Genomic DNA, 24,260 nt, shown 5'->3' with positions numbered 1-24,260 from the left:
AGATAAGAAAAGGTGAAAGACATAAATAAAATATGCATTCATTTGTAGTTATTAAGTATTTATTGTATTTTTCAGTTACACTTCTTTACCTCTTGTGTTTCATCCAGATCTCTAAACATTTTCAAGTCAAAACCCTGTTATTTTTTTTCTGATTTGTTCTATCACTCACTGGCTCCATGTATGTATACATGGAGCCAGTGTATAATATAAAACCTATTGCTTCTTTGTGGTCTTCAGATATTTGACAAACTCACCTGACACATCTTCATGTCCAGAAAACGTGCGTGTTCTTCAGTGTGAGTCGAGAGGTGTGTGCGTCTCAACAAGGTTTACAATGGCCCCTCTTAACAATGAGACAGAGAAAAAGAAGCTGCACACTAGTGTTTGAGAGAAGACTATTAAAATAACCTTGTTTTATTAAGGAACTGAATAAAACATACAGCTTTCACAAGACTTTGTACAAGACATACTGCATTAACATGAGGATACATTTCTATAAAATCTTTTGACATTCAACGGTCTTCAGTTCAAAATCATGATTGTGTTTACCACACTTTCAATCAGACGAATTGTCATAGAACAACTCATAATTTTCCCCAGCCTTACCACACATCTCACACCATCTCAGCTCATGAGGTAACTGGACACCTTTCAAAGTCTATCTCAGATTGTCACTTGGAGAGAGAAGAGGTATTGTGAACACTTGAAAATACTACGGGAAGAAAGTCGGTCCAAAATTCAAGTGAGATGCGGTTGCTGAGTTCTTGAGAGTTTGTCGAGCTCTGACAGAGGTTTGGTTGTTGTGGGTGACAGTATTTCTGAAGATCTAAAGATGATACGTGTGTGATTTTAACTAGACGACATCTGGCCAAGCACCTGACAGCTCCCAAATGAGCGGTGAGTGGTATAACCTGCTACACCTAACAGTCTGGTGTTTTTGCAATTAATCAAATGGTGATGTGGAAGGTCTCTGCTTCACTTCCAGTTCAGTTCAACAGTTTTTACTGATGGGAGCTCAGACTTGAAAGCCGTTCTGCTGGATGTGGTGAAGCTGGAGGCGCAGAGACTGTATGCTGCTGATGATCCGTCTCTGGTGACCGATCAAACAGATGCCGATTCGTCTAATGTCACTGTGGGCAAGGAAAAGATTCAGGTTTTTAATAGAGATGTAGTATTGTGACGAGTGTACCACAAGGACTCGCAAATTAGTTCACATCCCAGAGAATATTTGTACAATTTTGTGGCTAAAACTAAACAAATACAACTACTTTAGTGGTCAGGTTTGGCTCGGATTAGTGATGGAACAACAAACTATAAAAACTCACTGTGATAAAAATGGATGACAATAATAATTAGTGGTACATTTTATAGACTCATGATCATTGCCAACAAAGATAATCACCACTAAACCACCAGATTATGCAGAAAAAAAGATACTCCTCCATGCTCTTCTTCATCTCTGCTGTTTCCTCTCATAACAAAGGACTATTTTATCATCACGTTTCAATATCGCCTCATGTTTTGCTGATATTTAAAGTAGTTCTAGGCTCAGCTGGTGCCACTCACTCTATGCTCATGGTGGAGATGGAGTCCAGAGTTGTGTATCCTGCTGCGAGGAAGTTGTTCTTGTACTGGCTCATTTTGATGGAGTCGAGCCAGTCGCCGATGGAGATGAACAGAGGATAGTCTGGAAGATCCTCTGGCGACTCAGTTAAGCTAAGGACACACAGAAATGTAATCAGCTCCTAGAGAAATGCTGCAACAAGACTGAATCTGACGGAGTTGATCACTTTAAATGTGTTTAAACTGAGACTCGATATCCCCGGGATTCGGGTGTTTCTTTGGTTTGTAGTTTCCCTTGAGGAGCAATAAATTATACCAACGTCCACTTTAAACGGCACATGTTTAAAAAGATTGCGCTTGTTGTTGTTATTTTATTTATTCATGTATTTATTTTGGCACTTGGCTACTCTGAACTGAATTTCCCTGGTTAAATAAAAGTTAATTAATAAAAGAAAACACTTAAACTACTTCCATAAATCTTCCATAATTCAATCTTTGGTCAGTTTTTCAAAGGTTTTTAAGGATTTTAATACATTTACTGAACATAAACTCGTGTAAATTGGTTTCAAACTGTATCAAAATGATGTTATTCATAGTAATATTTACCTTTGAGCGTCGTTTGCCAGAGTTAGCAGACTCCCAGGGCTAATGATGAGTTTATCGAGGAAGGAGAGGACATCAGTGAAGTTTGGTCGTTGTCCCGCGTCCTTCTGCCAACAGTGCAACATGAGCTGGTGCAGAGTGACGGGACAGCCCATCGGCGCGGGGAGACGATAGCCTTCTTCTATGGATAAAATCACCTGCGAGAGAGAGATTTACTGTTATCGTTTCATATTTATAGTGTGAAAACTGTACAGATCATAACTCACATCTTGGTTGGACATCTCCCAGTACGGCCTTTCTCCATAAGACATCACTTCCCACATGACGATCCCGAAGCTCCACACGTCACTGGCAGATGAGAATTTCCCATAAGCGATCGCCTCTGGTGCCGTCCAGCGTATTGGTATTTTCCCTCCCTGTGTTAATAAAAAAGACACAACTGTTCAGTCCATTAGATCATACACTGCACTAAGACATTTCCTTTTTTCTGGTATTTAGTACTTAAGGTCATAGTTTATACGGGACACGCAGATCATTATTTCACCTTTTAAGTGTAAACTATAATAATGATTGAAAAGGGATTAGTAATATGAATGATTCCACCGATTTCCTGTTCAAAACCGCAGAATTTGGAGGCGGAGCAAGAAACGGATTCATTTATGCGTGTGGTTTTATTCTTGATAAAATGGTTATTGTGTCATGTCAGGATTTGGGTTTTTCAGCGTTTTCTGTGCCGTCTTCCTCCTCCCGTCTCTGTCTGTGCCTGGAGCTGGGCGGAGACTCTGGCACCACCCACTCCACACCTGCAGCCGACCCGCGATCAAGCCTCAAAGGGGCTGAGGGCTGCTGTGTATCTTCAGTGTATCCTCTGTGGTGTAGATCTGCTCGGCTCAGTCTGCTTTTTGGTTCTGGTCGTAGTATTTAGTTTGTTTTTTCTTGGTTTTTCGCCAGATCCTGTTTTTTGGACCCACCTTACATCTCCGCCTAACAACCTCCAACAACCTGCACTTGTATTTTCTTGTTTGTACTAAACTTTTACTCCGAGTGCATCTGGATTTTTTTGAATAACTGCAGAAAATCCAGTGTGTGAAGATGAGGAGCACTCGAGCGTCAAATGCAGGACAATAAAACACAGTAGATTTTCCATCATACTTCCCCTTTAATAAAACGTCCTGGTTAAACGAGATGAAATGTGTCAGACTCACTGTGGCCGTGTACGCCGCCTCAGAGTCGTCCTCCAGCACTCGGGACATGCCAAAATCAGACACTTTACACACCAGACTCTTGTCGACCAGAATGTTTCGCGCTGCTAGATCCCGGTGCACGTAGCCCATGTCTGACAGATAGGTCATCCCCAGAGCGATGCCCCGCAGCATACCCACGAGCTGCAGCACGGTGAACTGACCATCACGACTCTACACGAGAAAAACAGGTCACATCAGGACTACTCCATTACTACAAGTACAATCATGATGTGAAAATGAAGAGGTTACCCTTAAGAACGAGTCCAGGGCCCCATTCTCCATGTACTCCACAACTATCATGACCGGTCTGCCTGAAAATACAAACAAACAATAAATAAATAAACAAAAAGATTAAGATTATAACAACAATATCACAAAACAACACAAGCTTTTAGCAATAACTTTATTATAGCTCAGTAATAACAATAATAGTAACTAAACGTGTGAAAACTGAAGGAAACAGGATTTACCATCTACTTTATTTCATGGAAAAATATTCAGATGAATCACAACCTGCGGTAGATGAAGTACGCAGTTTTGTTACTTAAGTAAAAGTACAAATACAGAGGTAAAAAGTTACACAAGTATTACATGAAAAATCGACTTAAGTAAAAATACTGATACATGATACATGACAGAGGTAAAAAGATACTCAAGTAAAAGTATCACATGAAAAAAAGTAAAAGTACTGATACAGGGGCAAAAAGATATTCAAGTAAACATACCACCTAAAAAATCTACTTAAGTAAAAGTATTAAAGTACCTGAAGAGTAAAAAGTAAACGTATTTCAAGCAGATTTTGATAAAGTTTTGTTCATTTGTTAAGTGTTAAATGTTAAATGTGGTGATATCGACAAAAAAAATGATACAGATTAGACAGGATGTCCCTCAAATGGTAAAAACAACGACTCAAATCGTATGAAAAGTACTTTTTACTTTTCAGTCCTGTTAAAAAATGTAGTGCAGTAGAAAGTACAGATACTGCTCTCAAATGTACTCACGTAAAAGTAAAAAGTACCCATTGTAAAACCCACTGTAAAAGTAAAGTACAGATACCAAAAAAAGTACTTTACTGCTTTATTTGTACTTTATTACCTTCCACTACTGACCCAAACCATAACCCAAAGGAAATACTTTAAAATACTCAGAAATACGGTTAGTACTTCCTTTGTAATATTTGGAAACGCGGCTGCAAACGCGTGAAACCCTGACTCTCCTCATTTCCACGTTGTTGAACAGTTCATCTGAAAAGTACGACTCAAACTTACTGTTGGTGACGACTCCTTCCAGTCGGATGATATTGGTGCAGCTGAACTGACCCATGATCGATGCTTCTCGCAGAAAGTCCCGCCTCTGCTGTTCTGAATATCCTCCTTTGAGCGTTTTTATTGCCACGGGGACGTCCATCCTGCCCGGTAAACGCAGACGCCCACTGCACACCTCGCCAAACTCACCTGGGACATGAGAGAAAATGAGTTCTGTCAATATTAGAAATGTAATAAAAGAATCATTTTAAATTCACTGACAATCATCTGGTCTGATTTAGTCTGTGTGTCTGAGGAATTGGAACATTTTGTAAACCTCAGCAGGAGTGAAATACAAAGCTTTAACTACTATAATAAAAATGGTTAACTCGTGGATTATGTAAGACAATTAGCTGGGAATAGAAAACCTGTACTTATAAAGAATAAAAACTGGATTTAAAACGACCCTGTAGAAAGTTCATAAAGCGTACTTATATTTGATTAAAAGTACACAGCAGTAACATGTATTTTGTCCTTTGTAATTATATTATTTTTTAATGTGTGAGCAGCAATTCCCCCTGTGCATGAGCAAAGTTTAAGTCTAAATTGTCTTTGCCTTTTAAATCAACACTGCACTTGCACTTTTAACCCACTAGATGGCGCTCAAACTACAAGGACCCCACATTTAAAGGGCACCTTTGAAATCATTCATGGACCAGGGAGCAAAGACAATCTGTTCAATTTAATAAACCAGTGAACATTATGGCTTTCAAAAATGTGCATCGACTCCCCTTTGCTTCTATACAATAAATAACGTATAAAATTAGCCAGCAAAGACTATAGCTATATAACAATAAAACTAAAACTTTATGAGGCTTGTCTTTTCTCTCAGCATGAGTCCTGACAGTATACTTTGCTCTGTCATATCTCCATTTTACCTGCTCCAATCACCCTCTCGATGCAGATGTACGAAGGATCGATCTCTTTTGCAAACTCCTCCACGGCCTGAGCTGGGTCTTCATATGTGTCTGGATCCACGTATGTCTTAATCCCAGAAAACGGCACTGGAAAAAACACACGTACACACAAGAAAACACACCGTTATCAGGAAATAGAGATGTTCCAGGAAGCGTTTTAAAATTCAGAGCGGATTCAGCTGCGGGAAAAGCCTGAGGGAGGAGGTCCATTAAAAGTTAAACAAGTTTGATGTTTATGAAAATCTGGGAAACATATGCAATTTGCCTCCGCAGTCAACAGCAATCATGTCTCAGGTTTTATTTGATGCCCAGAACCATCAAGAACACTCAAATAAAACTGAGGTTAGGGGCGACAAAGTGAGCAGTAGAAGTATAATAGTGAAAAACAAATCAGACTAATGAAATAGATGGAAAATGGAGCCACATGACACACTCTGAGGCACTGACGGCTACAGCAGATGTTTTTAGGACTGTTTATAAATGCTGAAAGTTGTTTTGTGATATACATTTTGTGATCAGATGTATTTGAGTACAAGCTATAGGTAGTTTATTTTTAGTCGTTTGATTACAGCGAGTATAACGCATTAAACTGTGCTCATTATAGTGATTATGCAATATAAAGATTTCACTGTATAACGTTTTAATGAGTCTAAGTTTCTCCTAAAAATACATTTATCAGATTTCACTGCATAAAAATATAACTTTATACATATATACTGACATTTTTAAAGCAACATTCCGACTAGCGTTCATATTTTGTCACATAAACACGCAGATTTTGCATTTACCCTTGATATTTCCTTTATTTTTTATTCACCAAGATAAAAACTTGGAGCTGAGAATATACCCTAGAGCAGCAGCAGTAGATGAAGACATCGCAAGAAGCCCCAACTCCCTCTCCCTCTTTTCCCCCTCCTCCGTCTCCCTCGCCTCCTCCTCCTCCGTCTCCTCCTCCTCCTCCTCCTCCTCGCTCTCTCTGACTGTAGAGATGCTGCTGCAGTAAGCACTGTGCATGATGACTGGCACAAATGATAAGTGAAGCAGCCCCTGGTACCGCTCCAACACATGAACTGGGGACTAAATGTACTTTATGGCAGTGTCAGCGCATATCGTGGGGAAGTTGAAGGCGTCGTCCACAATAGATTTCAGTTTGGAAGTCTTCCTGAAGCTCTGTCTCGTGGGAGTCTAAACACAGATGTAATAGAGACCGCCTTTGCTTCACCGAGAGCTCAGCCTGTTGGCAGCCCATGTCCGGGTGATGCCTCCGCTGTGTACGACCTCAACAACACAACACAACAAAAGCCTGTAAAAAAAAGAACCTTCTGACTTGTCTGGCATGTTATTAATACTAAGATATTGCTTTGCCGTCTCGTCGCAGTCTAGAAATAATAAAAAAAAAATAGGGTTGTCAGTGCTTCAACGTAAATAAGAGGCTTGGATATGTTTTTGAGAGAGGGGTGGTCAGTGTAGAGGTAATGATGTAACACAAAAGAGGAAAAAGAAAGAACAGAATGAAACAAAGTGCATGTGTCTGTACATTGTGTCTGAACTGAACCGGAGCACGCTGATACTTTTGTTAGTGACTTTTATCAGTTTTCACGATTCATGCAGATGTGTTTTGGTTGATTGAGCCGAGTTGAGACGCCTGAACGTCTCCTGAGGGGGGTCAATAAACTCTATAATCCTATATATCAAGCAAATAAGCGTTTTGAACCACATAATATCACTCTACTCTTATAATCTCCTCTCTGTTGTTGGGCTACGTCGTGATATTTGTCAGTTTTGTCTCTATAAAGCGCACGTCGGAGGGATTCGTGGACGAGCGCTCACTTTCTTTGTGAATTACACCACTGGGTTTTGTTCATTTCCTTTGAGACAATCACAGCCTGTACCTGCAAGTGCAAAGCTGCAGCTCACAAAAGTTGCTAAGATACAAGTTAAGGTGAGTGTGAATAAAAAAACAGGATGAAACTGAATACCAACGAGCAATTAGGGATGTTTTTGCAAACTTTAAACACCCACAACTTTATCAAACTGGTTAGAAGCATCAGAGCCTGCGCATCCTCAGATAAGTGTAAAAATGTAATTAAGATTATTTGCCAAAGGGTGTGAAAAAGATGCACCGTGGAAACTGGTCCAGTCTCTCCAAAACTTCAATCACCATCATGAGTACGTGAAGAGAAAAGAGATGAGGGAGGAGTTGTTTACCATGTCCGCTGTGGAAACGTGTCCTTCGCTTCTCCTCTGACTTCATCCTGGCTTTGATATACCCCTGACACCTGTAGAATACCCCACAAGAGGAAAGAGTATCAGCGCAATACACCAGGTACTAATAAACAGGGAAATCATTTGTATTTGTGTTGGCAAATGTACCCTTGGTGAGGTCTTTTGTTAATTTTACAGCGTTAAAAATGAAGCTCGAAGCATTTACAGGCACGAATCTGGAGCAGTGAGTATCATAGCAACCAAAGAGCCAATCAGGAGTGAGGATGTTGAAGCTAAAGCCGCTTCCCGCCCACACCACTGGTTTAGCAGGGAGCGTGCATGTAGCAACGCTGTCAATCAAACCTGTTGCTAACGCTAACAGGAGCGACATCGGGAAAAGAAGGCGCCCGATTTGTCTGTTTTTAATGTTTATATTTTGATTTAGGGACAAAACGGTGAAATTAAATAAACACGAACAAACATACGAACATTTAAGACCAAAATGACGAGTCTCGCAGCAGCAGGTACAGAGAGACGCCGCAGTTTTTACACAGGAAGTGCGCACACGATCACTTCCTGTTTGTAGCGTGGCGGCTAGCGGATTAGCTACGTCCATTTATACGTCTCAGAACATGAGCACTGCCCCTTTGCTGCTTTAAATTAGACACTCAGCACTTATATTTTACGTTTACGTACTTTTATATGACTTTGTGTGCATAAAAATGACGATAAATTCTTAAATCTTGCATCTCAAAGCAAAATCGCTGCACCCAGGTTTGAACCATGTGCCCGTTTTACTTTTAACCATTAGTGCGGTCCACTTTAATCCCTTTTCTCACCCCGATGTTGAACTACGACGAAAAAAACTGTCTGTGAGGGTCAAAAACAGCTGCTTCTCCATGGTTCTCATCCAACAAATTCTACAAAACAAATTCCTTGTGTATGTCACTCAACAAAATGCCTCGAAAACAGCGCGTTCATTCTCAAATACTTTTTTTTTACACTACAAAATCAGGTAAAAAGACCTTGAAATGATCCCAGGACGTACAAATCTTAATATATTTGATCATAAATAAACAAATTAAACCTCAGTTCGAGTCAAATTTTAGCACATAGACTTTTTTCTGTCCCTTTTGCATCTCTCTAAACTGAATCTGACGTGTGAAATATTAACATCTATAAAGTTTTGTTTCACTTTGACCATTTTGGGACTAGTGCAGCACATTATTATTATTATTATTATTGCATATATTCTGTGGTATATTTGATTTGAGGATAGGGACAAACAGCTTCAAGCACTTCCTTTACGCCTCTGACAAGACAAAAAACCTCAGAAACGTTAGAAATATTCATTTATTTTGAAGCTACATTTATCATTTTACACATTTCGGATCCTTTTGTGCGACGATTATGTTCTCGTAATATGAAGCCTTATCAAATTATCAGCAGATTCAAAGCCATTTTTCATAGTTTACCAATAATCGCGAGTAATAAAAAAGTCTGTGAACCAAAGGACACAAATCTGCTCTAACCTGCGGAAGTTAATGGGATGGAGCAAACTGCTGGTACATGCATTACACGCCGAGTAATTAGCCAGAAAATTGGTGCAGCCGGTTGGAAAATAAGAGTGTCCGCCTGATGGCAAAGGGAGTCCGTTAATAGACTTCTGCAGGATGGATCACAATGCAGGATATGAGACAGAAGTGTGTGTTTGTGTGTGTGTACAGGGCCCTCCATTATTATTACACACGTTTGGAACAAAATCTATAGTCATTTAGTAACAACGGAGCGTTTTTGTGACACGACTAACAGTTTTCAAGCAGTGATTCATGGAGATATGAGGACCTCTGGAATTAGTATTATGATTTTAAAAAAAACCCCAAAAGAAACTACCCCAAGTCCCCGCCCACTTCTGTGTTTACGTTAATTAATTGCGATGGTTTATAATGATCTTAAAGTGGATTATGATCTATGTGTGTTACAGTTCAATACGGAATATGTGAAAAAAAGCATAAAAAAAACACCAAAAAGAAACATTAAAGAGCCCGTATTTAATGTCGTTTCCTCGTCACAAACAGATCTGAAGCTGTGTTTTGTTTCTTAAGTTCTTCTCTCAAACTGCAAACGCTCTGTTCCACCTTGTGATGTCATCATGTGGTGATACAGGAAGTGCTCCACTGTGTTTTTAAACTCCACACACCTTCATTTCTAGAATCGTTTGGATCATTTCAGAACCTAAAGGTAAAAGGAGAACTTGGAAACTACCACTTCGTGACATCACAAGGTGGAACAGAGTGTTTTGAGGTTTGGAGATGTTACAGACTAAATCATAAAGTGTTAGTCAAACATAAAAATGAAACAAAACACAAGTCCAGGTCTGTTTTGAGGAGGACACAGCATTAAAACATGGATTTAAAAGCTACAAGAGTCAACTTTGTGTGATATAGAACCTTTAAAACGATTGATTTTTACCGTCCAGTGATGAGGAGGAACAGGGTGAGGATGACCAGCAGCGAGAACCCGCCCACCGAAGCCGTGACCACCACCAAAACCTGTCCCTGGTCTGCGACATCAGGATCTGTGGAGAAAACACCGTAATTATCTGCCCACAGGAACAGAAAAGGTGGAAACGCTGAGTGGAGCATTTTAGATTCAAGTCAGTCCACGGGAAAAGGCTGGAGAACTGCTGTGGGGTATTTCAGGACAGGGATGGAGCAACTTTTACTCCACACATTCAGTCATTCCTGCACTTTAATTAGAAGTATTCTGTCCATAAAATGTGTAGTGTCACTCTAGGACAATTTAAATATGAACTGTGCACTTTACAGCCGCTGCAGAGTTGTAGTAGGTGAGGTATATAGTGCGAGCGGGAAGGTGTACAGGACTTTACAACTTTTCTGGTGCTGGAGTCCGGCGTTTTTGTCTCTTTCGAGCTGTTATTACTTTTCCGTGAATGTTCCACAGTGCGACTTTCCGTGGAGACAAGCAGCCAACACCACCACGCCGAGCACGAGATCAGAACTGCGCGTTTTTTAAGCAGTTTTTGAGCAATAAAAACACTTGATTTGACAAGATAATTAATGCAAAACTGCGTAATATTGCAGAAAACAAATACCACACCTTTTATTTAAACACACTCCCTCTCCTCCATCCTTTATCTGCTGCAAACTCAAAGCTACACAACATTTTTCCTGCTTAAAGTTCACGTTTTTACCTCTAGACAGAACTATTTTGTGGAGAGCGTTTTGCGACGGCGGTGCATTTATCTGACTAAAGATGCGGAGTCTTTCTTCCGTCCTTGTGCGCACGAGAGCATGTAAAGGTGTACATCCAGATTAATCATTTGGAGCGTGGCTTTTGTGGCGGCTGCTTCCTCCAGGTCTGGACTCAGCCGAGCATTATGAGTGTGCGGTGTAAAGGACTATAATAAACACAGCCTGAATCAGAACCTACAGCGCTTATCCACATTAAAAAATAAATAGCTCACGGCTGAAGGAGCACCAATGAGTTTTACTGAGCCGTGCTGAACAATGCCCATAAAGTGTCTCCAAGGTTTTTATAGAGCTGTTGATCAACACCGATGACTCAAACACCTCTGGCTTTCTGCCCTGTAAAACCTTCACCTTGAATTTCACCAGTCGACTATTTCATCCAAAATAAGAATGGGAATGTCAGCGCCGTCTGGATTTAAGACGCACTTCTGGACTCCACTTTTCCCTCCTGTAATTCCTATGACATATGAACGTTTTAGCTACGCCCTGTATCAAAGGAAGAGGCCGGTTCTGTTTGAGTCCGGAAGAGCTGAGTCTAATGGTTTTATGAAAGATGCAAATTACAATATTGGCTTCCAGTTTTCACCCTTAAAACTGAAAAAAATCTGTCTTTCTTTATCTTTATTTACACAGAGGAACCCATTGAGAGGACCTGGGCTCTTCTTTTCATGGGCCCCGTTTAAAACACAATATAAATAGAAAAACAAACAAAACAAACAAATATACAAGTCCATATAAAACATTAAAAACAGGAGCAGGTGTGTCTGTAAAAGTTTGTTACCAGATTAAAGTCTCCTGTTTTGCTTTTCCTCAGAGTTTACTCCATTTTTGTGAAGTAAAACTAAAAGTCTGTTTCTCGTCTCAGTTCTGGTGCAGCTCGTCCTTAGATTTATACAGTCATGTGATCTGGGATTAAATGTTCCTGATTTTAACAAACAGGTGAAGTATTCTGGGAGTTTTTGTCCCTTAGACACATTTCATACAGAGCTGTTCTCTTCAAACATGACTAATAGAAATGAAACCCCTCATAAGAAGCGTGCAGTAGTAGAACTTTAAGTCTGAACCACACAGGTCCGTGCAGGTCTCATGTACCTTCGGCCGCTGTAGAAAACTCAAAGTTGGGGCTGTAGGCGGTGAATCCGGCCGTGGTCCGTGTGCGCACGTGAAACACATAGACCGTGGAGGGTCTGAGGCCCGTCACCACCACACTGGGCGTCCGAGTGCGGGTCGAAGAGTAACTCAGCTGCTCCTGCAGAGAAACAGCCGTGGAAATACAGCCATTAATAAAGCACAGTGTTTGAACAAAGCACTTCATTTTATCCAATTAGCTTCCACAGCAGATGGTGAGCAAAGCAGAATTACATATGAATTATGAATACTCTGCACTAACAATGCATATTGTTTCTGTGAGCCAGTTACTGCATAAAACTGAATATTTGTCCCCATTAGCAAAACCATAACCATTTATTGTCCCCAATGCCTAAAAGGCAAAAGATCCCCTAAAGTATTTGTATTAAAAGGGCATAAACCACTCAGGACAGTCTAAAACGAGAGCCGCTTAATGAATCCTTTCCATTAATGAGTCTGACGCTGTAATACACATCTATAGCCCCAACATTTAGATTTATATTATCCCAGAGTTTGAATGAGTACTAGAGAACAGAAAGTACTGCAGTTTATCACATACTGCACACCGGGTTTACCCTTTCATAGTACTTGACTTCATAATCCACCACGTCTGCTGGAGGCTGTTCCACCTGCTCCCAGGAGAGGGCGATGCTGTTCTCAGTGGCCCAGTCCTTTCTGACCACCCCCACCAGCGCCGGACCTGCATCCACACAAACGCTGAGAGTGAGACACCGCCAGACTGAAGGAGCATCAAATAACACAGGAGAGGAAGAGAGTGGGAAGGGAAATTAAGAAAAATGTCTGACAACTGGAACACGCAGTCACCTGTCCCGGCCCTGGAGGTATGAGGATATGAGCGATTACAGTCATTTACCGCTCCAGCCACTGAACCGCACTCTTTATCTGTAGGCTTTGAAGGAAACTTGAGAAATAATAAAGTTTCAAGCAATATTTCTGCCACAAAGCCAGAGGGAGGCCTTTGAAAGTATATACATATCACCGCCAGAGACAAGGTTTTAATCTAACGCCGAGGTGTGAGTCCAAACACGTCACGGGATAGTTTCCTCTTTGGACTTTTACTCTATAAATAGCTCTGTTGGTAAAGGATTTGTCCAGTGATTTGAAGGTTTGTGGTTTGAATCCCGCTTTTTAAAGTAAACGTGATCGGTTTAGCGGTCAGATTCCGGTTTCGACAGATGAATTATGAGAGTTGTGTCCTTGGGCAAGACACTTAACTCACTTCGTCTTAGGTGTCTGTGTACATTGATGTGTGTATCGTCCCTTGATGTAAAACGTTTTGAGCCTTAAATGTGGAAAAGTGCGATATAAAACTGTGACTATTCACTATTTAAATGACATACAGCTTCTGCACTAAACCGCAACGTGATGAAATAAAACGGTCACTTTATTTCCCTGTCGACTCTTCCTATTGGTCAGACACTCATGCACTAAGTGATTGACAGGCAGAATCAGCCAATCACAGTGAGGTATGAACTAAGACGACGTAAACCGCTTTAAATTCCTCTTAAACGAGCTTTGTGTTCTTCGATTTTAATAACATCTGTACCTTTTTTGACTTTTTTTCCTTCCCAAACTTAATATATGCAATTATTTACACACAGGTTGGCGTTCACATGGTTTAAAAAATAAGCACAACAAACTAAAATTGCCTATAAATAATATTTCATGTTTTCCAAAGCTGCTGATTACACACTTGATCATTTCTATTATAGCTGCAAATGTGAAAAATACTTGATACAAAGCTACAGAGAGAGAGAGAGCTAAAATCTCCCCTCAGACATTCAAAAATCTTCTATTAATTATTCATGAATGCCTCACATGAACAGAATATTATTTGGAAAACTAATACAGCTCGTTCCTCTGTTGTGGAGTGAGCGCTTACAGAGAACACTCACTGAATACAAATTTTGTCCTAGATTTATGTTTAAAAGTGTCTCTTCTTTCAAAGCTCAACACAGAGACTTCAGGCTTGTTCAAGTACAGTTAACAAGGGCATCATTACACACGCCGCTTTTACAAAGTTTCAGAGCAGAAACAGAAATATAGAGATGATTTGACTAAATAAAAGAACCGTGTACATATCAACTAAGACGTTACATGGATGGACTTTTGGGATTTGAACCCCCAACGTTAAACAGATTTGAGCTGAAGAGACAGTGAGATAGAAATAAATCATGTTTAGAATCCAAAACAAGATTAATTATTGTTTTTTTGCAAAGCACAAGAGGAGCACTGTACTGTGTTTGCAGCTACAAACTATAATCGATCAGGTAAACTGGACTCAAATGCAGCACAAAGAACAGGCAAATGTCTAAGAAACTACTACAGAAAGTGTCCTTTAAGCAGGTAATGCAGAATATGGTAAACCAGGGACTAAACAACTGAGGAATAATGTTTTATTTAATATCAATGAACATCTCTTCCACACTGAGGATTCAATAAGAGAAACAGGCGGAAAATAAACTCAGAAACAGGGAACTCAAACAGATAGAAATGCAAACAGAGTATTTCAGAGGAGCTTGAATGTTGCTCTCGACTGGTCAACAATCGAGCAAGAACTGACAGAACAGAAGCAGTTTATATAGACGACCCTGGGCTGATTAACAAAACGAGAGGCAGCTGCAAAACAGGGAGGGAACAAAAGAAGGACCGGAACAGCCGGAAAAACGGAGCAGGACTGAGGAAAAAACATGCAAACAGGCAGAACAATCTATTTTATTTTATTGTTTTACATTTTTGTCTTTATTTAAGCTGTCAAGTTTAAGCTTTTTATTTATATTTTGTTCAGGATTATAATGTATAAACCCAAAACATGTGAAAAAACAGTGAAAAACCTCCAGATTGTGTCACTGAATGAGTCAAACTTCAAGTACAAGGGGATAATAAATTGTACTGCAGCTTTAAAGAGGCACTGTGTCACTTTTCTGAAGAAGGGTTCACTACCTGCTTGTCTCTATGGAAATATTACTGTTCACTCCTCACCACAGATCTGACCTGTAAACTGGCTATAAAACAGTCTAGTCCAGGGGTCGGTATTTAATTTAAGTGTTTTTTATCTGTGTTCTTTTTAGGCCCGAGCCCCTACAGGGCGTAGGGCCTATTGCTTCCGCAACGATGAGTGCGAAGCACTCATCGTTGCAAACTGTCTTCACGAAGTTGCGCGCTTCGCGCGCAACTTCGTGGCAGCACCGCGACCTTGCACAGACTCCTGTGTCCTAGGTTTTCATATTTGTTGTTGCTAGCATGTCAGCGTCAACATCGAGTCAATGGGCGAAGCCCATTGACTCGATGTTGATGCTGATGCAGCGCTGTTAACGCTGACATGCGCTGTTAACGCTGACATGCGTTAACAGGAGTCAATAGGAGGACTCGTCCCCCATCGCCCCCTGCACAGACTCCTGTGTCCTAGCAACCCATGCCGTAGGCATGGGACATGCATATTTGTTCTTGCTAGCATGTCAGCCTCGCCCATTGACTCAATGTTGATGCTGACGCAGCGCGAAGCGCTCATGTCCCCAAACACACTCCTAACATCGAGCCCTATCCAAGCCCCCATGCCGCAGGCATGGGCCATACTTGTTACTGCTAAAATGAATGGAAGTCAATGGGAGGTCAATGGCGGACCCCGACGTCATGGCGAATGACGAGCGCGTTAGCGCTCGTCATTCGCCATTGACCCCACGGTGACGTGGGGAAAGTCGAGAGCTTTCAAAAAACGTATAATATGTCATTCTAATGTTTTCGGATATATTGTTTTTGCTAAAATTATTATTATTTTTATTAGGCCCGAGCCCCTACAGGGCGTAGGGCCTATTGCTTCCGCAACGATGAGTGCTTCGCACTCATCGTTGCAGACTGTCTTCACGAAGTTGCGCGCAAAGCGCGCAACTTCGTGGCAGCACCGCGACCTTGCACAGACTCCTGTGTCCTAGCAACCCATGCCGTAGGCATGGGACATGCATATTTGTTCTTGCTAGCATGTCAGCGTCAACATTGAGTCAATGGGCTTCGCCCATTGACTCAATGTTGATGCTGACGCAGCGCGAAGCGCTCATGTCATGTCAATGGAAGTCAATGGGAGGTCAATGGCGGACGCGACGAGCTTTCAAAAAACGTATAATATGTCATTCTAATGTTATCGGATATATTGTTTTTGCTAAAAATATTATTATTATTTTTTTTTTTATTTCTTCCTGTTCTGCTCTTTGAGCAGGAATGTGTGTGTGTGACCTCCCATTGACTTCCATTCATTTTAGCAGTAACATGTGTGTTTTGACTTGTTTGGTGACAAGTGCAGCCCAAAGCCGCGATAAAAAAGGGACAAGTGGCGCGTCAGCGCCACCCACAGGGAGTGCCGGGTCGGCCGAGTGTGAAGCACGGCCCGCGAGGGCCGTTCGATGCCGTTTGCGGCTTTAATTTTGAGTTTGTTTTTTCAAATTTTTTTCTTTTTTTTTAGTTATTTTGAAATTGTTGTTTTTTTAGTTTATTTTTTCACTTTTTTGTTATTTTGAGTTTAATTTGATTTTTTTTAACTTTTTGTAATTTGGAGGGTTTTTTTTTTTGTTTTTACTTTTTTGTTTTTTAGTTATTATTGTTATTAAGTTAGTTATTAATTTTTGATTTTAAAAAAAATTTATTTTGAATCTATTTTTATTTTTTTGTGCCCTCTCTCTGTCTCTGCTGCTTCAGACTCATTCTGGTCTTAAATGTTCGTATTAACCCTCTACATGATCCTGGGGTTTTTATTTCACTATTGTGTCTGTAAATCAAGATATCAGAATCAGAATCAGAATCAGAAGACTTTTATTGCCATAGTCTGTGAACACAGTTCACAAACTAGGAACTTGATACGGTGAAAAAGTGCAACATAAACACACTGAATAAATACAAATACAAATAAGAGCATGCACAAAGTTAAAAAGATATGCTTAAAAAAATCAAATGAAATACTTAAAGGGAAAAAATATGTACAATAGCAGCATCAGAACAACAGTGCAAAGTGGCTTATTAAAGTGACCGGTGTTATAAAGTGTCCAGTTTAGTGCAGATATTATAGAGTGTTCATGAGACAAACAGCAGAGGGGAAGAAACTGTTCTTATGGCGAGAGGTTCTGGTCCCAATGAACCGTAGCCTCCTGCCAGAGGGAAGTGGCTCAAATAGTCCATGTCCAGGGTGAGAGGTGTCAGCTGCTATACGGCCTGCTCGCCCCGAGTCCTGGAGACGTACAGGTCCTGTATAGATGGAAGGCTGCAGCCAATCACCTTCTCAGCAGAGCGCACAATGCGCTGCAGTCTCTGTCTGTCCCTGGCAGTGGCCCCAGCGAACCACACAGTGATGGAGGAGGTGAGGATGGACTCAATGATGGCCGTGTAAAACTGCACCATCATCTGGACTGGCAGCTTGCGTTTCCTCAGCTGCCGCAGGTGGAACATCCTCTGCTGGGCTTTCTTGATGAGGGAGCTGATGGTCGGCTCCCACTTGAGATCCTGGGTGATGCAGGTGCCCAGGAAGCGGAAAGAGTCCACAGAACATTATGAACATTAATAACAGACAATAACAGACATTATGAACATTAATAACAGACAAATCAGGTCCTTCTTTCCCCGAGGTCGCTCCTGTTAGCGTTAGCAACAGGTTTGATTGACAGCGTTGCTAAGGGCCCTCTCCCTGTTAAACCAGTGAAACAGGCACAAAGGGGCGTTACCTTCAACATCCTCGCTCCTGATTGGCTCTTTGGTTGCTATGATACTCAGGTCAGAATTCTACAAATGGAACTCTGCTCTAAATTGGCCAATGTTGTATTTTGCACGGTGTTGCCATGGCAACAGTCACGTCTTTGATGTGTCACTTTGTGACATCTCAAAGAGCCAAAGCCTGTAAAGCCTCAGAGTTTGTAAGTGTCACTGCATGAGTTTATTTCAGTTGTAGAGAAAAGACACTCAAACACTCAGCTGTTCAGTAGCAGAAGAGAACTTTTACAAATATCTGATAAACTCGCTAATATTAGATTAACAAACACAAACAGCAATGGAAACAAAGATTGAAACCAGGGAAACGACCGAGGGACCCCGAGAACAAGGGGACAACACCCCAGAAGAAATGGTCCAGTTGAGATACATCACAGGTCTAGTCAGACAAATGAGAGAACGTCTTGAAAAGCCGGAGTCAGACCACAGTCGTCCAAATGAAAAAGCCCAGGTCCCCAGACGACTGAGGGACCCCGAGAACAAGGGGACAACACCCCAGAAGAAATGGTCCAGTTGAGATACATCACAGGTCTAGTCAGACAAATGACAGAACGTCTTGAAAAGCCGGAGTCAGACCACAGTCGTCCAAATGAAAAAGCCCAAGTTCCCAGAAAAGAACTTCAGACTGAAACCAGGGAAACGACTGAGGGACCCCAAGAACAAGGGGCCAATGCCCCAGAAAAAAGGGGCCAGGTGGGAAACATCATTGAAAAATATGAAAAACCTGAAATGGAGCGACACAGGAGCAAAGTATCAGACTTTGAAGTGAGGAGAAATATTCAGAGGGAGGAGCCGACACGTTTGGAAAAGAAAATACCGGTTTGCACTGGTCAAGTCAGACGGATGAGACAATGTTTTGAAAAGCAGGAGTCAGACCAAAGTCGTCCAAATGAGCCGACACGTTTGGAAAAGAAAATACCGGTTTGCACTGGTCAAGTCAGACGGATGAGACAATGTTTTGAAAAGCAGGAGTCAGACCAAAGTCGTCCAAATGAGCCGACACGTTTGGAAAAGAAAATACCGGTTTGCACTGGTCAAGTCAGACGGATGAGACAATGTTTTGAAAAGCAGGAGTCAGACCAAAGTCGTCCAAATGAGCCGACACGTTTGGAAAAGAAAATACCGGTTTGCACTGGTCAAGTCAGACGGATGAGACAATGTTTTGAAAAGCAGGAGTCAGACCAAAGTCGTCCAAATGAGCCGACACGTTTGGAAAAGAAAATACCGGTTTGCACTGGTCAAGTCAGACGGATGAGACAATGTTTTGAAAAGCAGGAGTCAGACCAAAGTCGTCCAAATGAGCCGGCACGTTTGGAAAAGAAAATACCGGTTTGCACTGGTCAAGTCAGACGGATGAGACAATGTTTTGAAAAGCAGGAGTCAGACCAAAGTCGTCCAAATGAGCCGACACGTTTGGAAAAGAAAATACCGGTTTGCACTGGTCAAGTCAGACGGATGAGACAATGTTTTGAAAAGCAGGAGTCAGACCAAAGTCGTCCAAATGAGCCGACACGTTTGGAAAAGAAAATACCGGTTTGCACTGGTCAAGTCAGACGGATGAGACAATGTTTTGAAAAGCAGGAGTCAGACCAAAGTCGTCCAAATGAGCCGACACGTTTGGAAAAGAAAATACCGGTTTGCACTGGTCAAGTCAGACGGATGAGACAATGTTTTGAAAAGCAGGAGTCAGACCAAAGTCGTCCAAATGAGCCGACACGTTTGGAAAAGAAAATACCGGTTTGCACTGGTCAAGTCAGACGGATGAGACAATGTTTTGAAAAGAAGAAGTCAGTCCATAGTCGTCCAAATGACAAAGCCCAGGTCCCCACAAAAGAAATGGGAAATCTTAAGGATCAAGTCAAACCGAACAAAATCAAAACACTCAAGTCTCAGCTCAGTCCGAAACAGCCTGTGGTTAAAACATCCACTGCAGAAACTGAACTTCAGACTGAAACCAGGGAAACAACTGAGGGACCCCAAGAACAAGGGGCCAACGCCCCAGAAGAAATGGTCCAGTTGAGACAATGTTTTGAAAAGCAGGAGTCAGACCAAAGTCGTCCAAATGAGCCGACACGTTTGGAAAAGAAAACACCGGTTTGCACTGGTCAAGTCAGACGGATGAGACAATGTTTTGAAAAGAAGAAGTCAGTCCATAGTCGTCCAAATGAAAAAGCCCAGGTCCCCAGAAAAGAACTTCAGACTGAAACCAGGGAAACGACCGAGGGACAAGAACAAGGGGACAATGTCTCAGAAGAAATGGTCCAGTTGAGACAATGTTTTGAAAAGCCGGAGTCAGACCAAAGTCGTCCAAATGAAAAAGCCCAGGTCCCCAGAAAAGAAATGGGAAATCTTAAGGATCAAGTCAAACCGAACAAAATCAAAACACTCAAGTCTCAGCTCAGTCCGAAACAGCCTGTGGTTAAAACATCCACTGCAGAAACTGAACTTCAGACTGAAACCAGGGAAACAACTGAGGGACCCCAAGAACAAGGGGCCAACGCCCCAGAAGAAATGGTCCAGTTGAGACAATGTTTTGAAAAGCAGGAGTCAGACCAAAGTCGTCCAAATGAGCCGACACGTTTGGAAAAGAAAATACCGGTTTGCACTGGTCAAGTCAGACGGATGAGACAATGTTTTGAAAAGAAGAAGTCAGTCCATAGTCGTCCAAATGAAAAAGCCCAGGTCCCCAGAAAAGAAATGGGAAATCTTAAGGATCAAGTCAAACCGAACAAAATCAAAACACTCAAGTCTCAGCTCAGTCCGAAACAGCCTGTGGTTAAAACATCCACTGCAGAAACTGAACTTCAGACTGAAACCAGGGAAACAACTGAGGGACAAGAACAAGGGGACAATGTCTCAGAAGAAATGGTCCAGTTGAGACAATGTTTTGAAAAGCAGGAGTCAGACCAAAGAAACTCGTCCAGTCCAAATGAAAAAGCCCAGCTGCACAGAAAAGAAACTGAAAATCTTGAAGATCAACTCAAACTGTACAAAATCAAAGAAATAAAGTTTGAGGAGGACAGAGAAAAGTGGAGGCAGGAAAAGAAAGATTTGGAAACTAGACTGCAGCTCAGTGAAAGTCAAGTGAGCCAGATACATGGAGATGTTCAAAAGGAAAGGGCAGAAAATGATTTTATGAGACGCACAATCGAAGATGAAAGGCAAGAAAAAGAAGATGCTCGAGAAAAATGTCAACATTTAGTTAAATGTGTTCATGACAAAGAGGTGGAGTTCAACACTGAGATTAGAAACTTTAAAGAGCAGCTCGGACTAGAGCAGCAAAAGTTGGCTCAGAAAGAGAACGAGCTTCAGGAAACACGAGCAAAACTTCAGGAGCAATCGCTGAGAAACGAGAACGCCATGAAGACAGAAAACGAGGAGCTGAGATCTGTCAAAGAGGCGATGGAGGGGCAAGTAGAGATGGGTAAAATTATGGGGCACAAAATAACAGATTTGGAAACAGAATGTTCTGACCTTAAAGAAATAGTTCAAATCTGGGGGGAAATGTTGGCCCAGAGAGTCAAGGTTATGGAGGAAACAGAGATAGAAAATGAAACCAAGGCCAAAACGATTAGGAATCTGCAGAAAGAACAGGCAGAACTTAAAGAAACCATTGAGATTCTGAATAATGAAGTGGCTCAACTAACTGAATCTACTTCCTCAGAGCAGCAGGCGAGTGCCTCAAATCTTGAACTTCCTGCGACTAATTTTGACTCAACTCTGTTCCAAGAAATGCAAGCACAGATAACGTCTTTGCAGAACCAAAATTCAGAATTGAGAACAACCAATGCACAGTTAAACGACAAACTGGTGCAAAAGGAAACTGCTCAAGACGCTAGACTTAGAAGCCAAATTGATCAAATGAATCATGAGTATAATTTAAAATTAAACCATGAGATTACGCGAAGAGAAACTTTAGAGAAAGATCAACGTGAAAGAGAAGCATTTTGGACGAATCGCCTGGAAAGTCTGAGAAAAGACAAACTTGAGCTGATGGACAAACTGCACGAGTCCATGAAAAAGTTCATAGACGAGAAAGAGAAGACGGCAGAGTTATTAGAAAAACAAGTCCAGCTCAAAACGACACTTAAAGAGTCAAATCAAAATGTGCCAAATCCAGAGCGAACATCAGGAACAGAGAGGAACCAAGAGGATCGGAAAAACAGGCCACGGAAAGGGATATTCACCAGGACCTTTGGGAGATTCAGACGCCGCTAAGGTGATCTGACTGGGGACTTTAATTAAGTCTTTACTCAGTTTGAACCATTCTTTAAAAACTATTTGTTCAATAAACATAAAAACTTGCAAATTAAAAATGTAAATGATGTTTTTTGTGGTGTTGTTTTCTTCATAATGTCCAGTGTTTGTGTTATTGTTAAATGAAACATTTTGGTTTGGTTAAATTTATTTCAAACATCAAGACAAAGATAAAAAATCACATGTTCATTTGTCCAACAGTATCTTCATATCAGATCAGAAATTGCCGCTGTCACATTGGAGATAAATGTTTTGGTCCCATTTTCTCTCTGCAGGGGGCGCCGCTGGAGAGACATTTTCAAACATATAAGTTTAATTCACATCATTATGTCCAGTTCATCAAAATCAAAAACGCTGTTATGGGTCTGTTTAAATCGGACGATGTTTTGGATTTTTATGTTTTCAAAATGGCCGCTTTGTTAAGAGCTCGTCATGACCTCTGACCCTGACACTTATGTAAATTATTTTAATAACTTTTGACCCCAGATCTGTCCTGATGATGCTGCCTCAGTTTGGAGTCTGTCGGATAAAAAGTGTAGGACGAGTTTGTGAAAATACAAGATCTTTGGAGATTTTGAACATTTGCGTTTGTTGATCCAAAATGGCCGCCTTTACGTTGGCGATATGGTTTGGTGGTTTCTGTGTCGATGTTCCAAACGCAGACAAACGTCTTCACTTGTACAACTTTTTGATTTAGTTTCATTACAATATTTAATCCCAAAGGCAAAATTTCTCATGTCAAAAAAAATAAATTCTGCTCAAAATTCAGCAAAAAGCTGTGAATCATGAATGTTACATGTTTTTTCTTTATTATTATGCCTTTTTTGTGGAGCGACTTATACTCCAGAGCGACGTATAGTCCAGAAAATACGGTAAAATCTGTCTCTCTCTGTCTCTGCTGCTGCCAGACTCATTTTGGTCTTAAATGTTCATATTAATAGTTTATTAGTTCGTAGTTTATTTTTTAAGTTTCATTTTGTTTTAGTTTCTTTTTTTGTTTTTGTTTTTAGCTATTTTGAGTTGTTTTTTTTGTTTTTTTGTTTATTTGTTTTTTTTTGTTATTTTGAGGGTTTTTAAAGTTATTTTTATCATATTTTATATTTATTTTGAGTTTGTTTTTTTTATTTTACTTTATTTATTTTTTGTTATTTATAGTTAAGTTTTGTTTTTTTTTTCTTCGTTATTTTGAGGGGAGGGTTTGGAAAAAAACAACTGTGTCCTCTCTCTGTCTCTGCTGCTGTCAGACTCATCATTTTGGTCTTAAATGTTCATATTAATAGTTTATTAGTTCGTAGTTTATTTTTTAAGTTTCTTTTTGTTTTGTATTTTGTTTTTTGTTTTTGTTTTTTGGTATTTTGAGTTGTTTTTGGTTTTTTATTTGGGTTTTTTCATTATATTGAAGGTATTTAAAGTTATTTTTATCAAATTTTGTATTTATTTTGAGTTTGTTTATTTAATTTTATTTATTTTTTTGTTATTTTTAGTTAAGTTTTTTTTTCGTTATTTTGATGGGGGGGTTTGGAAAAAAAAATCTGTCCCCTCTCTCTGTCTCTAATATATTTGTATGGAGGTCCTAAAATTTAGTTTTCCCAAATGTTACCAAATTTGACACACAATTCCATTGGGTCATCCCAATCAATAAAGTCAATCAGACCTATGTCGTTTTATGCACCGTGTTGCCATGGCAATGCGCCAAACTGCCAATGTTATCCTAATGGGAATCCTCCCAATTTTTCCCATTCATGGGAAAAATATTAGTTTCATGGAATAATGTGAAATTTGGCACCATGACTCTTCATGTCATCCTGATCAAAAAAGTCAATCAGACCCAAGTCATATTTTTCACTGGGTTGCCATGGCCATGCGCGAAAGCGCCCATGTTATCCTAATGGGAAAATTTCCAAAATTTCGTAAATTTCAAAGTCTTATAACGACTTATTACCGTCAACGACGGACATAAAATTTGACACAGTGATTCTTCAGGTCGTCCCCGACAAA

At 40.6% G+C, this 24,260-nt stretch overlaps 1 protein-coding gene across 2 annotated transcripts in view; it reads right to left on the bottom strand.

The window, feature by feature from the left end:
* Positions 1–595: 595 nt before the first annotated feature.
* Positions 596–24,260, bottom strand: part of epha6 (eph receptor A6) — an 83,899-nt gene continuing 60,234 nt past the window's right edge. The window contains exons 9-20 of one of the 2 annotated variants that reach the window (XM_055230595.1): positions 12,812–12,936; positions 12,201–12,357; positions 10,309–10,414; positions 7,840–7,910; positions 5,593–5,718; positions 4,679–4,864; positions 3,660–3,721; positions 3,372–3,581; positions 2,433–2,582; positions 2,170–2,363; positions 1,567–1,716; positions 596–1,130 (exon numbers count right to left, since the gene is read on the bottom strand). In XM_055230595.1, coding sequence (XP_055086570.1) covers positions 1,016–1,130; positions 1,567–1,716; positions 2,170–2,363; positions 2,433–2,582; positions 3,372–3,581; positions 3,660–3,721; positions 4,679–4,864; positions 5,593–5,718; positions 7,840–7,910; positions 10,309–10,414; positions 12,201–12,357; positions 12,812–12,936 — 1,652 coding nt within the window. In that variant the 3' untranslated portion in view covers positions 596–1,015. Of the gene's footprint in view, positions 1,131–1,566; positions 1,717–2,169; positions 2,364–2,432; positions 2,583–3,371; positions 3,582–3,659; positions 3,722–4,678; positions 4,865–5,592; positions 5,719–7,839; positions 7,911–10,308; positions 10,415–12,200; positions 12,358–12,802; positions 12,937–24,260 lie in introns of both variants that reach the window. The other variant, XM_033988695.2, reaches the window with a different exon arrangement.

The sequence above is a fragment of the Periophthalmus magnuspinnatus genome, chromosome 3 (genome assembly GCF_009829125.3).
Source record: "Periophthalmus magnuspinnatus isolate fPerMag1 chromosome 3, fPerMag1.2.pri, whole genome shotgun sequence".
NCBI classification, from domain to species: Eukaryota; Metazoa; Chordata; class Actinopteri; order Gobiiformes; family Gobiidae; genus Periophthalmus; species Periophthalmus magnuspinnatus.
Note: the sequence above shows the minus strand (reverse complement) of the source record. Positions and strands in the feature narration are given on the sequence as shown.